Below are 14,821 nucleotides of genomic sequence, written 5' to 3'. Positions count from 1 at the left end.
TATAGATTCGAAACCTCCTTGTTTTGCCTGTTGCTGAAGCATAGCTGGTGCTTTACATTTGAAGGGATTGCGGGGGGGGGGGGGGGATTTTGTCTTCATATTGACTCACTGAAATGTTGCTTTCTGTTTTGTTTTTCCCACTAGAAGATGATGTTGATCTAGAGGCCCTGGTAAATGATATGAACTCGTCGCTGGAGAGCCTCTACTCCACCTGCAGTGGTCAGCAGACAGAGTCCACCCCACTACTGCACAATGGACAGACCACTTCGACACAGCGACATCATCATCTTCACCATCATGACATGCAAATTAACCACCCGCGGCAGGGTCAGCACTCACATGCGCTAAGACACATCTCCCCGGAGCCGCCCTCCTCCTCCTCGTCGTCTGCAGACTCACCGCAAACCAGCCTCCGGCGGTCACAACCTATGCACATCCTCGCAGTCAGGTAGGTGTATATGTTATACAGTACATGCAGATTCCTAACATTTGTCCACTTCAGCAGCGCAAAGTGGAATGGATCTTGTTGCAACTTTCATTAGCATATTGTATATTTGGTTGCAGAGGGGGGGTGTAGTGAATTAGGGGAGTGTCCTTCAAAAAGTGGAGGTGCAACGGTGTAATAATCAGTAGCACAGTAGCAAGATAAAAAAAAAAGAGATGAATAGTTATTCGCTGGCAATAACTAAGTTCTTTAAGAAAAGAAATTGTGGTTGATAAGTAACACAAGGCGACAAATGAGTTTCAGTTAGCATAAGTGTTTATCATAACCATTATTCCACTAAATTTTTTATTTTTTTATTTAGCTATTTACTTTATCAACAGAAAATCTAAAGTATGAAGCAGAAGGCATTATTTTAGGCTTTTTGAAATAATGATGGGCATTATTCTTCATTTTACGAAATCCAAGACTAACAATTCATTGCAGATAACCGAACATTTTTGAAATGCAAGGCGCCGGCGGCCCTGGGTAAAATAAAGATATAATGTCATCGAGATTGAATCTCTTTTACAAAGCATCTTTGCCAAAACAGGCAGCAGCACCATTAAAGTTTTGACAATCAGACGTCTGCATCAGTCCTTAGGTCATTTAGAAGTTACTGTACTTTTACTCTAATTGAATGTGAGACCAGCTCTCTAAGACTCAGGTAATATTAGAACTGATTCTGAGCAGAGGTTGCAGCAAACTTGAGTTCCCATTGTTCCTTATTCATCAATAAGGGCTTCAGGGAAAGACATTTGGAATAAGTTTGGGGGGAAGAAAATATAACTCAATGCTTGGTGAAGACGGTGTCATCTACATAAAAACAAATGGAAATTTGAGCCATGAACCTTTTTTTTTAAATGTTTGTTTGGTGTAAAATAATGAATAGGAGTGGTCCCATGAAGGATCCCTGGGGTACATTCTCGGATAAGCTGATGGAGCTAGATGTGCTTGTACACCTTATCAAAAAAGTACAGTGCATCTCAAGCATTTAGAACGGAACATAAACATAAATAACATCAATACTGTATGTCCGTACTGTAAATGTCCATGTAAGTCGACAGTTGTACATGGTGGTGCCCTGGCACTGAGTGGCACTAAGCTATTAGCTGACTCCCTCTCACCTCATACATTTGCACATGCATAGCCACACATGCAGAACTCCCCCCCCCCCCCCCCCCCCCCCCCTTTTCTCTCAAACTGGATAATAGGCCTCTCACTGTACAGTGCACTCGTCCCTCCACACCCTCTCAATAATTGGACGAGTTTCCTCCCGGCTCCATATCTGTAGCCCTTCAATGACCCGTTCCTCCTTGTCACTCCCTCTTTGTCTCAAACTACACCAGCTGCAGGAGAAAGGTAAAAAGTCTCATTTATTTTATTACCGAGTGCAAATGTCTCCCTCGATTTAAACAGCGGTAGCCCATATTCGCCCTGAGGGCACATTGGCATGCATTGAACGGCGGGCACGCACATACACACCGACGCAACAGAAGAGGTGGTCGTGTACGTAGTGCCCACACACACAAACATGTATCCGCAGCAGAGCTGGCGTCAGCCCCTTATTATTCGCCTTTGTATTTTGACGGGAACGGAGGAGGGGTGATCAGTTAATGGAGTATTCTGTCTTATGAGCTCCTCTCTCTCAAACGCGTACTCACAGACACAGGCCCTGAAGTTCTTATTATTCAGGGCTGACCTCTGGATAACCCTTCTCTCAAGCTCAGATGGGACGACATCAAAAGGCCCGTTCCCTTTTGAACTGGGTTCTGCGGAGAGGGTTTGACAGTGAAAGAGACTAAAGAGAAAGAGATGATTGTCTAATGGAGCTGTGGAGCTGGAATTATGAACCGCCCGTTTTTTTCCTTTTTTGTTGAAAAAAATGACGGATTCTTGAAAAGTTTATGTTCAACTCTCAAATCAATCCTCCCCCAGGCCACGAGCGTTCGCTTGTATGTGCCTAATTTAAAAACTGCTTTAAACTGATGTCTTGATACAATATTGATGCGCGATAAATATTGCAGAAAATTAGCTAGCAGGCTGCGGGGGTCTGTGATTTCCACTTGCCGGGAGTTCATTATGGGCAGATCAGACAGAAACAGACATGAGCCTGGATACTGTACAGCCATGCTTTATTAATTCTAACTCTCTGCCCACATATTCCAAGTGTCAGCATGTCTCATTTCAAAGTTCTCTCAATTTTCACTTCTGTAGAGTCTGTTCCCGCCCACGACCTCAAACTTTATGTTTTTTCCCCGTCATAAAAATGGCGCTCGAGTAAATCAGCGGACGCAGTGCCGATGCACCGAGCCGCCCATCCCGTCGCCACAGTGTGACTGTCCCCTTTGTCCTGTTCCCATTGTTCAGGAGGTTGCAGGAGGAGGAGCTGAGAACGTCGTCTCTCCCGGCCATCCCCAACCCCTTCCCCGAGCTCTGCAGTCCAGCGAGCTCACCTGTCCTCAGTCCTGGGTCCCTACCTCCCGGAGAACCCACCACTGGCAACTATGTAAGTCAAAGCCTGGCAAAGACAAACACACTGCGGATCTTTTCTTGAGCTCTCTTCAGAAACTTTTGCAGGGATTCAGAGGGAGATAAAAAAAAACCCCAGTGTGGTTGCACCCTAATTCAAAACACTGTCTTCTTACATTATTGGAGAAACGTCGTGAGACGCTTTTCCCTTTTAACAACAGGATGTGAGCCATCTGCTGATTGTGATTTACTCTCATGTTATGGCGATCGCTCAGACACGTGCGACTCGGGTGGCTCGTTTTGGAGGAGCCCCGGAATTTGGATATTGTAAATCAGCTGTTTCTAGTGGTCAGCGCTGTGTTCGACACAAGCACTCAGGAATCTTCCTTTGCTCAACATCGGCCCCCATGTTTTGCCCATGTGAGGAATTTTGATTGCTTACATGTGATGGCACCGTGTTGCACGGCGCGCGTGTGCTTGACAGGGTTTGAGGCTTTGTTTGAGGAATATGAGGAATGAGGTGAAGAGTGGAGGAGCGTGTGCGTGTGCGTGCGTGTGTGTGTGTTTGCGTGTGTATGTGTACCTGCACACATGGCTGCATTTCTGTTTTTAACGACTGTGTGTTCGTGTGTTGATTTACTGACTGGTCTGTCTATTCCTGGAAGTCAAAGTCCCTCCATCGTCACTTTTAATGATCTTCATATGGGGCCAGCCAACGCTGGTTAAAGTAACATGCCGGTTTACAGTAATGTGAGGGAGGGCTATTTCTCATAAATACCCGGCCCATGCTGTATGATCCTGACCTGTTCTGGTCATGGCTGCTAGACTGTGGTTCCCGTTAAAAATTGTTTTCTGCCAAAATGCAAGTCTGAGATTAATACGACCTGCACTCAGTTTAAACATCAACTCATATATCACTTGATGATCAGTGGCTGCTTAAAGGGTTGGGACACTGCGGCTTTGAATTGCCATCTGTGACATAAATAAAGTTCTAAATGGTTAATCCTGGACTAAGCCTTGAAGCCTTTTCCTTCGAGGGGCTTGAATTATAACCTGTGGAATAAATTTAACCCCTGCAAGGTAGATCCTAGTTCCTATGGTAGATGGGTCAAAGATTAATGTCTCACTAAGTGGTTATGAGCTTTGCATGGAGTTGCTCACTGTGACATAACTTAAGTTCAGTGCGAGTGCAGCGATTGTGTCTGGGTAATATAAAGAAACGGAACTTTATTAGACTGGCTGACCAGCGCGGGACTCAGATATCCTGTTAGGAATGCAGCGTAGACCAGGAAGTGGTGCAGGGGATAACGGGAGGTGCAGGGGGTCTGGAGATCAGTGGGCGGAGGTGATTTATTTCTGTGATCATAAAACAACTGTAAAAATGTGTCTCGGTGGTCAGTGAAAACTGACAACTTTGCTTTTTTGGAGCCACTGTTTGCTGATACTAGATCTGCCTTCGACGTCGGTCACAGCTATGGCCCCACATCAAAGCAGCCCTGTTTCCAATGATGAGATACTGCAGAGAGCAGGAATGAATGGACTTAGTTTCAACTTAAAGCCAGTGTAACACACTTACACCGTCCCGAACTACATATATTGTTCCTCAAAGCACAAAGTTAATCTGACATTTCTGTTTTCGTCTTGGTCGTACAGAGGAGACATGTCTCAGAGTGACTCGCTACTCTTTACCTCGCCCACTATGACAAAGTGAAAACAGGTTTTTTAATATTTCCAAATTTATTAAAAAAAATCCCCAAACCTTAAAATCTCTCATTTCCAAAAGTATTCAGACCAGTAAGTCTGTGCTTGGTCCGAGCGCCTTTGGCAGCGACACCTGGATTCGGGCACTTTACCCCACTCTCCCTGGCAGATCCTCTCGAGCTCCGGCAGATTGGATGGAAGAGTCCGTCAGCCGTCATCTTCGTGTCCCTTCGCGGATGCTCTGCTGGGTTTAAGCCAGGGCTTTCGGCCCGGGCCACTGTGGGACGGTCAGAGTGGCTGGGACCATTCCATCGCCTTTTCTTGACTTGTACGCTCCGGGTACGGGTTGTTGTGCTGAAGGGTGAACCGTCGCCCTCGTCTCACGGCAACTACTCCAAAAGGTGAAAGGGTTGAAAATGCTTTCTGAAGTCACCGCAGCATGAGATTCACGATCTTTATAATCTTTTCAGTAATATTGGAAACCACGAATTCCAGTGGAGTGTAACATCACTGTGGGTTGAGGTAATGCCATGCATCTCAGTAAAGCACGTAAAGGCAAACCGTTCCTCGATGTGGGAAGGATAATATTTTCACAGGTTTTGTTTTTCCATGCGCCACCAAACTTTAGCAATGGAGAGGTGATGCTGAGAACGCTGTGGAAAGTCCTTGTGTGTGTGTGTGTGTGTGTGTGTGTGTGTGTGTGTGTGTGTTGACAACGCGCACGCTCAAGCGCACACTCGTGTTAACCTGTGTGTGTATGTGCAAGTGCGTCCGTGCATAGGGGATGTGTTTTCTCTTTTTTTTTTTTGCTGCATCTGTGTTTGTCTTTGTGAGAAGTTATGTAAACTATTTACGGCGTTGCCCGTGTCTATAATCGTTGTTGATTTCATGGGAACGTTTGCCTCGTTGCGGTTGTGGAAATTGAATTCGGCACCTTTCCACTGCGAAAAAACAAAACAGCAACCCCCCAGCGGAGCCGTCCCATCACACACGCCGGGGGTCCAGCTTCTGAGGCGAGGACTGAGGAATGAGGAGTAACACTTTTGCTTTCCTGTTTAGGGTTTGACAAGTGGGATGCCGCCTGAGCTGCTAAATTATTGTTCCCAGCCCACCCTCTATGACCTCTGACCTTAAAATCTCAACCATATGTGCTCTGGGTTTTTCTCGCCATGTCTTTTCCCTCATCCGTCCTTGTCAGTCCGTTTCTGTATCTACCCCTCTTCCTCCCTTGCACACATCCAGTCCCGTCATCCAGCCTGCTCTGGATGACGGGACTCTACATTTAGTTTGCTGACTTTTTTCCGACCCTCCGGGCGCTTTCTGACAGACGCTCATACTTCTGTCCCTCTGTTCCTCCTTACCTCACTCCTTGGCCTCTGCGCAGGAGGCTTCGGGACGCAGTGCAGGGCTGTCAGGGATCACTGGGCGAGCTGTTTGACGTGGCCATACGATTCCCAATTACCTCACTTTCCTCTTCTGTCCTCTCCCTCCTGTCTCCCTCCATTTCTCCACTCCCAGCGCCCCTCTCTCCAAGCTCGTCTCCTCAGCGGAGCACTCCTGAAGGGGGCGAAATGATTTGGAGCGCAGTGTTAAAATGATGTTGTGTTCTTCGCTAAAATGATGTCGTGACTGTCCAGGCAACGCTGTTGGAAGTTTTTCTGTTGTGTTTACCGGCACGTGCTCGCACGCAGCCCAAGATTTAAGCTGTCGCTGTGAAGCGAGGCATCAATCAGACACACCATCCCAAATCAGAATGAACGGCATTTAGGTAGTTTGGGAGCTACAGAATGATTCACAACGTCGAAAAAAACCAGGGAGCTGCCATCTCTGAGCACTGCCACCGGTTCAGTGTGGCATGTGTGAAAGTGTGCGCAGACACGTCCACAAACAACCGACTTCCTGTTGCTGCTAAGGGTTCCTACAAACATCGTCTAGCTTTAATGGAATTCTGCATCTTTCCATGGGCGGCCGACCGGCCAGAAGAGCAGGTATTGCAGCCCCACTACACCTAAGAAAATTCTAGGAGCTCAGCCTGTGTAATCCATGTCGTGCAATGGAAAAACCTATAAGAAGCCCTGAATGCACGGCAGTTAGCCAGTATATCCATTCATTTTCTCCGCCTAGGTTCTTGACAGTCTGTCCTCAGTAGTGCAGCTATGTGCTCACTTGGACACTCTGTTCCCGAAGCTGCCCCAGTCGCTCTAGTGTGGGAACACTGATTTGATCACTGGGTTGCCAGATTTTGTTGGATTTACTGTACTTGGACTGGATGTCCCGTAGCTCACTGTGCACGGTGTTATGGCAGGATCCCCACGTCCTGTCTCGGCCTCTCGAGTCTGTGTTTCATTATCTTCCTATTAGTGCGTCTATCTCCGTGTGCTGTGGACTGTGTGTCAGTGTTTATCCCTCTGTCTGTCGTGTGTGTGTGTGTGTGTGTGTGTGTGTGTGTTTCATTGTCATCCCTCCACCCACTTGTCCTTTTCAAAGTTTCACTCAGAAATCGTGTCGATTTCTAGCTCGGCCGGAGTGCAGCACAGTTTGTTCTGTGACAGCTTCGCTCACTTGATGAATACTGATTCACACATGATGAAGTAAGAGGCCTAAAATAGAGCATGGTGCCAGACGAGCAGTGGAGGTTGGGTTGGCACTATTAATGATAGCAAGCGGCCTGTTGGTGCTCGGTGCCAGCATCCTCGGCCAGCTACACAAGAAAGAAAGATAAATAAATAAGTTACTTTCTAGCAATACCATTTTCTTGTATTTACACAAAAATCTTTTGTAATTATTCCTAAGTGGGAGACAGCAAGGTACAGTATGTGAAAAGGTTCAGGGTTATGCAAATATTGTTCCTAATTATAGGCTCAGAGGTGGAGGCAACATGTAGACATGTGTGTGCAGCACATAATCAGTATGCAGAATGTATTTAAGTACTTACAGTACACCAGCATTTGAACATGGACGATACTTACTTACATGCATACCTTCAAGTGTTTTTGCGTCATTTAATGATACAAAATCAAAAACGACATCTTTTTGAAGTATGTGCCAGCAAATCAGACAATATGAGAATGTGAAATACATTTTTATATACACTTTCATACACATTTAATTGGCCATGAGGCAAGAGCTCCCATTACATATGCATGGTGTTCTTCACTCTCTGTCTTTCAACATGTTCAGCAGGTGAGATCACCTCAGTATCCTTTTCTGTCTATTTCTCGTCTGGATTATATTCTTGGCAAACCGCTGCGCCACAGTGTCCCCGAAGGGATCCTTAACATTTCCTCTAATGATGATGGTGCTGATCACCTTTCCACCTCCGCTCACTTTTCCTATAAACCCCCCCCCCCCCCCCCCCCCCCCCCCCCCCCCCCTTCCCGCTCTCTCTCTCTGCATGACTTTGCCTCCAGTTGAGTCAGCCAGGCTTCAAAGCTGCGACACCCACTTATCAAAAAAACATTTTGCGAATGCTGCCAGCATCAAGTGTACTGTACTGAAGTATCATTTCAATGATAAGCTCATGATGTCAGCAGCCTTCCCGCTCAGCTTGTTGAAATCATGCAACCTGTTTAAGATAAATCTGATTTTTTTTTTGGGACCGAAATGTAGTCAAGTGAGTACGACGGAAAGAAGCTGTTCAGTTCCTCACTCTGGCAACAAAAAGAAGTACAGAGGAAGGTGCGGCGCAGTCTGTCACGACACAGACAGCAAGTCTGGGTTTTCGCCTCACAGCATTATACGAGCTGCTGAAAAGGCTCATATCATTGTGCGGTAGAATATGAATGTTGTATAGACTCACTCATAACGCCATTCCGCCCCATAAAGCTGAAAGAAATCTGATGAGAATGCATTAGCAAAATGTCCCAAGCCCATGAACACTTCTGTTTGGGGAAAAAAATGAGGAGCTGTGTCTCCTGCAGAAACTAAAACTTTTTTTTTATTTTTCATATCTTCTAAGTTTAACCTACACCCCCCAAAAAATCTGTGAAATCCTGAAAACAAGCTGAAAGAAGCTCAGACGCTCCGCAGAGCTGAAGGTGACCGCAGAGACGGGTGATCATTTCGTACGGGATCTTAACTTTGAGCGACCCTTTTACATTGCACAAACCCATTCAATCCAGATTGGTAATACAAAATCAGCGCAGCTTTTAAAGAATTAACTAAATAAACTCCTGAGGCATCTATTCTTGTCGCTGAATAAAGAAGGCAGGAGGATTTGAACTAGAAACACCCGCTCCATGCGTGATGGGCATCGATCCGCCCCTGCTCTCGCCCCCTTTGCATCGAAGCATGGCATTCCCTGGCTGCCTCCTTCCTGAATGTTGGAAATACTCCGGGTCAGAGGGCAGATTTTTCCACTGTAAACGGAAAAGCAGAATGGAATGCTGTCAATGCCCAAACCGTTGGCCTCAGTGTGTGGGAACATCTGTGGGCCTGTGCAGGAGAGAGTGTGTGTGTGTGTGTGTGTGTGTGTGGGTGTGGGTGTGTGTTTAAAAAGTAAGGGTGTTTGGTGAGGAGGCTCAGTGTTTTGTGTGTTGTGTGCCTATATCCATGTGTCTAAAGTGTGTATATTTGTATAAAAAGTGGAGCCGTGTGTGTGTGTGTGTGTGTGTGTGTGTGTGTGTTCTGCTTCTCATTGTAGTGGTGATGTGTTCCGCAGGCTGCTCCGTTCGCAGATCAAAGGTGACACAGTGCCAGAAATCTGCTGGCTCACTCATCCAGCAGCCAGCCTCCATTTAAATGGATCTTAAAATGAAACACGGAACACACTAACACAGACACGCACACACACACACACACACACACACACACACACACACACACACACGCACGCGCAGACACGTGTTGTGTAATCGCTGTCTGTTCACGTTTACATGTTTGTGTGCGTGGGGTGTGCATGAGTGTGATTTGAACTGTTTACACCACTTTCTGTGATTGTTTATGTCTTTGTGATAATTTGTAGCTGATGTGAAAATAAATAACGCGCTCCGACGGGATGCTTTATTGAGCTTGTGCGTGCGTGCATCTGTGTGTGTATACTCGATGCATGCCTGCCTTTTGGCATCATTATTCCTAAAATTATATCTAGTCTCTAGGCCCAAGGCAAACACAAACGCTCGCTCGCTCGCTTTCTCTCTCTCTGTCTCTCACACACACACACACACACACACACACACACACACATTTGCATGTTATCTGATGCTCTTTGTGGCAGAATAGAGCGAGCATGCAGGCAGTACAGTAACCCTTTGTCAACACATACATGTCCATGCTCACTTTCTGTCTCTCTCAAGCCAACACACACACACACACACACACACACACACACACACACACACACACACACACACACAAGCGCACACCATGCAACATATACAATACACTGACCATCGAGGGGCTGATTGGATTTGCAGCATTTGGTGCTGTGAAATACAAATTGTTTGGCGGCTGCTGAACAAATGCAACCCGGAGGAGAGCCAGGCAGGTTGTGGTTGAGTCTGGAAGATCTCGTGTGTCAGGGCCATATTTATCCCTCGTCGCTGAACGGGAACATGCCTCGACCCGCAAGCTAGACCTGCTACTGCCACACTGGGACACACATACACACACACACACACGCACAAGCAGGCACTGTTGCCGGATAACAAGGCAGGTGAGGAAGATTAGTCTGAGCAATGGCTCAGTTTCCCACTGGACAAAGCCGCATCGCAACAGATCACAAATCACCCCTGCGTTTTAGTCAATTGTGTCCGTGTGAAACATTGATTGGTGAATTATAATATTTTTTAAAAAAGCATTGCTTAGATAAATGCTTCCTTAGACACTGTTACAAACTCCAAAGTCCCACGAAGATCAGGACCATCATAAAAGGATTTTTTTTTTTTGTGGAGACCTCTTGGAGAAGTTATCTCGCGTATGTATGCAAATTGTCCGACACGTCATATTGGTGTTAAAAAACTTCCCCCGTTGCATGCAACATTAAATCACATGCTTCCTGCATGAAATGCAGTGTCACAGCTGCCACTAAGCCGTCTGCAGTGGACATCCACCGCCTTCAGTGAAGTGTGATGTGACCACAGTGATGTGGACCGCGCGATAGCCCTGAGCCAATGAAAAAAGTGGCAGTGTGTACACATAAAATCCAAAACTTAAGTCCAGCTGCGGGGATTCTCATTTCTTTCGCACAGCCAAAAAGTGACTTAAACTGCCGATACAAGACATCGGTATACTGTAAGAATATGTCGCCACCTGCTGTCAAACCTGGTGGTGCAAGAGACATAGTGTGAAGGTAACTAAACACTGCAATCGCGGCGTTGTTGACCAAGAGACAATTGCAGTGTCGCGAACTTAGCCATGGAGTTTGTTCGCTGCTCACATGGTGCTTGAAGTAAATATAACAACTCTGGCCCAAAACTGTGGACGCCAGGAAGCCAAACAAGGGCAGGGGAACTCCCAAAGTAGCCGAAATGATGCCAGGTGATCAATACAGCAATGAGCTCAGACTTTGAAGTTCATACAGTACAGGACCTTTTTCATCCAGGCATTCAATTATGTCACCACAGTTAATATCTTAGCAGAAGATTTATGGGGGGGTCCCATGCGGAGCATTTTAAATTGTATATTGAGGTAATGGTAGGGAACCACAAGCCCCTAAATATTAGACAGTCGTAAATAATTCATCCAGCACTCGTTTTTTTTTTGTGTATTAAATTGAACCAAATAAATGTGTTGGCTGGCGTGGAGGCACGACTGGACCACCCAGGCGCGAGGGGATGCTGCACCTTTACAGCGCTCCATCCTTCACTGCTCGTCCCCAGAGGGCAGGCGGTGTAAGATTAGAAGCCGCAACTTTCCCCCCGGCTAATAGGGCAAGATCCCATTACTCCTGCAGCTAATGTTAATCCCCGATAGCGGTTTTGCGCTCTGCTCCCGGCCTGTCTCCCGTTTTAATAGATAGTCAAGAGCATCAGACGTGTGCGCCATGTGCATTTGGTCTGGGGCAAAATGGCAAACCAATGATGGTATAAATGACAAATTCTACTCAGTTGTTATGACACAACTTTTTGTGAGTTTGATTTTTTTTTTTATGAATTCTTTTTTTACGTGCATGCATGCACACGCGTCGCTGCGTGAAGACAGGTGTGTACACATGTCTAGGTCTGTTTGTGCCCATTCGGTTCACAAAGGGGAGCAATGTGTTGCTGCCTGTAGGCATTTCATCTGGCCAAATCTGAACAGAGCTGTTGGACTCATGTAGGTCATGGAGACTGCATCTCCCTCTTTCTCTCTCTCTGCCTTCCCCCTGTCCCCTCTCTCTCTCTCCCTCTCTCTCTCTCTCTCTCTCTCTCTCTCTCAGGGAAAGTAGGACAGCTCAGATTTCTGAAGCTGCTGCTGCTGTAAAAAAAAAAAAAAAAAAAGGAAAAGAGGGAGGTAAGAGGGAAAAGCAGAAGGATAGAAAATTTGAAAATTAAAAAAAACCCCTGACATTTAAATGTTTTACTGGTATGGACGGGGTTTTTTTAAATGGTAATGTATCACATGCGCAATCCTTTTTGAGAGTTTGCCAACAAATGAATGTGTCACAGACAAACGCCGCCAGTGTCGGATGTTACCTTGCAGAAGAAAAACGTCTCAAGGTCACGAGCTGAGTCAGACGACGAGAGGGGAAAGGAGCGTTCTGATTTGTTATCGTGTTGTTGAAGAGTCAATTCCTAATGTCTGAGTCTGGAATCTTCACAAAAATTAGTGGAACAGTTACATTGATTTTGAAGTAGAGATTTGTGTCAGTCGAATGAAAAGCGAGAGAGAGAGAGAGAGAGAGAGAGAGAGGTAGACAAAAGACACTGTGAGATTAGCATCTCCAGAGAAAACTTTATTTATCATTAATAGACAGTTTGTACAGAACTGTGGAACACATTGTGATCTCTCACTATTGTTTGTAATTGCCTGTGATGCCAGATTTCCCTTAAACACACAATCCGGGGCTTATGGCGATAGAGCTGCTGCTGACAACAACTTAAGATCGAGATGTCCAACTGTTAAAAAAAAATCCTTCCTCCAGCTAAAATATGTAGTTAAAAATGACCAAGATACAAAAGAGGAGGTGATGCCATTGGCAGCAATCAAATGAAACTTTCTCACAAATTACATATTTCTGTGGGTTTTAGAATTTTATATATGGTCATTTGAAAATGTACACAGCCAAACTAAATATAAAACATACAGTAGGTCTAGTTGGGTTTTTTTATCATTTAATGCAGAGACATCATCTACCTTTAATGCTGTTGAACTGTACAATTCTATGATTATTACAGTAAGTATTACCCTTTACTATACAGTTTATCATTCATTCATATTACTATTACGGCTTCTGGGAATATCAACTCTGGGCTGTTTGTACCGACAGCAAGTTTGACCAAATGTGTAAAATATAAATATGTTTTTTTGGTTGTCCAAACGTTTTGTTCTCGCCGCCACAACTTTCCATACAAGCAGTGGAGCATCTCTAGTGTAATGCCATAATCATGCCAGTGTCATCCTTTGTTTACACAATCCCCCACCCCCCTCTGCCCTCCTGCTGTAATTGGACAATGGCTCCAAATCATCAGTGGTCTGAAAGGACATTTCCTGCCCGGGGTTTGCTGGCATTCGGCCCTGGGGCACAATTAAGCATCCGCTCCCACTTTACTCCTTTTGGTAAAATATTTGGCCCCGTGCAGGGTGTTTCTCAGCAGGTACCCACAATAAATACAGGGGACATGGCTCTTTCATCACGATAACCTGGTAAAAATGGCCTTTGAGGAGTGTGTCGCCATGTACAACTTTGCATGTGCAAATCTGATTTTACCAAAAAAATATTTAAAAAAAAAGGATATGTCTTATCTTTCAACCAGCTGGTAATAATTTGTCACGTTATTCAAACTATTTAAATAGAACATGAATGAATTTAGGGGCAGAAGGTTTTTCATCATACTATCTTGAAAAATAGTTTCAAGTGCTTTGAGAAGAGTGTTTTTTCACAAACTTCTCAAAAGAAATGATCAGGAAACTATAGACAGCAGGTCACCAACGCCTTTGGAGAGCCGTGGGCAAGGCCAAATGTGTTGTCCCAGTTTTATTTTTGCTTCAATCTTCTGGTGTACATACTAAAATCTATACGAACGGTTTCGAAATCCAACATTTTATTCGTGGCTCGGCCTGAATTTGTGCTACCTGACCGGCACTGCTAATTAGATTTGACCTGGCTCGGCTCCAGGACCTTCCAACCTTCAACTCTCCGAGCCTGAGCTGGTGTTAAGACTCCATTGTTTACGGACAGAGCCGTCTCTGTGGACTAACTAACTGCCCAATATACAGTGTATGGTCTGATGCACGGCTGCACAGTGGCAGAGATGGCAGCCTGCCACTGTACATGACTTTGTATTGTCGATGTGTGCTGGGAGTCTTTTCCTCCTACGTTCCTCCCTATACATCTCTCCATCTATACCATCCCTCCCTCTGTCCTACCCCCACCATTCCTTGCTCCCTGTTCCCTCTTTCACTATTCCCACCAAATCCCCCATCCGCCTTCTTCTTCTCCTTCGCCGAGCCCAGAGAGGCCTTCTGTGTCTTGGGTCTTAATTTGACGCCGTAATTGGATGACAAGGGACAGTTCACGGCCCCTTCCCCATGAGTCAGCAGAGTTTTCTCGGCTGTTGCCACCCACTCCTGCTGACTACAGGCGCTGAGCGGGGACGGCCAATTGTCCGGGACCCATTCAGGTTTTTTTTTGTGTCTCCATCTCATCATCCGGTCGTCATATTCAAGGGGGGGCCCAGGCCACACACACAGTACGGCAGTACAGTCAGAGGGGCTTTGTCGAGGCTGCTCGTTGATGGGAAGATGGAGTTTGGATTTTAGCCGAACCAGATCAATGCTTACAGTTCTTTTGTGTTGCCTTGTAAGACAGAGAGGGAGCAGATAGAGGCAAATGTTAGGGGCTTGACTTGGCAAAGGTGTTAACCTGGAAAACCCAGTAAGTCTCCATACCACCACTTTCAATCTGTGAAGAATCTGTTTCAAAAAAGGAAATCTAAAATCTGTTAACCACCACCATGACTAGTCATTTCGCCTCACAGATGTTGCGGATACAGATGGTTGAGGCCGGTTTAAGGCTTGTGGTTGAGG

The 14,821-nt window shown here is 45.7% G+C and overlaps 1 protein-coding gene across 7 annotated transcripts in view; it reads left to right on the top strand.

The window, feature by feature from the left end:
- Positions 1–14,821, top strand: part of grb10b (growth factor receptor-bound protein 10b) — a 62,712-nt gene that overhangs the window by 27,182 nt on the left and 20,709 nt on the right. For 5 of the 7 annotated variants that reach the window (XM_035623632.2, XM_035623613.2, XM_035623604.2 and 2 more), the window contains 2 exons: positions 145–448; positions 2,852–2,990. In XM_035623632.2, coding sequence (XP_035479525.1) covers positions 145–448; positions 2,852–2,990 — 443 coding nt within the window. The remainder of the gene's footprint in view (positions 1–144; positions 449–2,851; positions 2,991–14,821) is intronic. The other 2 variants (XM_035623640.2, XM_035623622.2) reach the window with 1 other exon arrangement.

Source organism: Scophthalmus maximus, chromosome 1, assembly GCF_022379125.1.
Source record: "Scophthalmus maximus strain ysfricsl-2021 chromosome 1, ASM2237912v1, whole genome shotgun sequence".
Taxonomy (NCBI): Eukaryota; Metazoa; Chordata; class Actinopteri; order Pleuronectiformes; family Scophthalmidae; genus Scophthalmus; species Scophthalmus maximus.
This window is presented reverse-complemented; position numbering and strand designations above follow the sequence as displayed.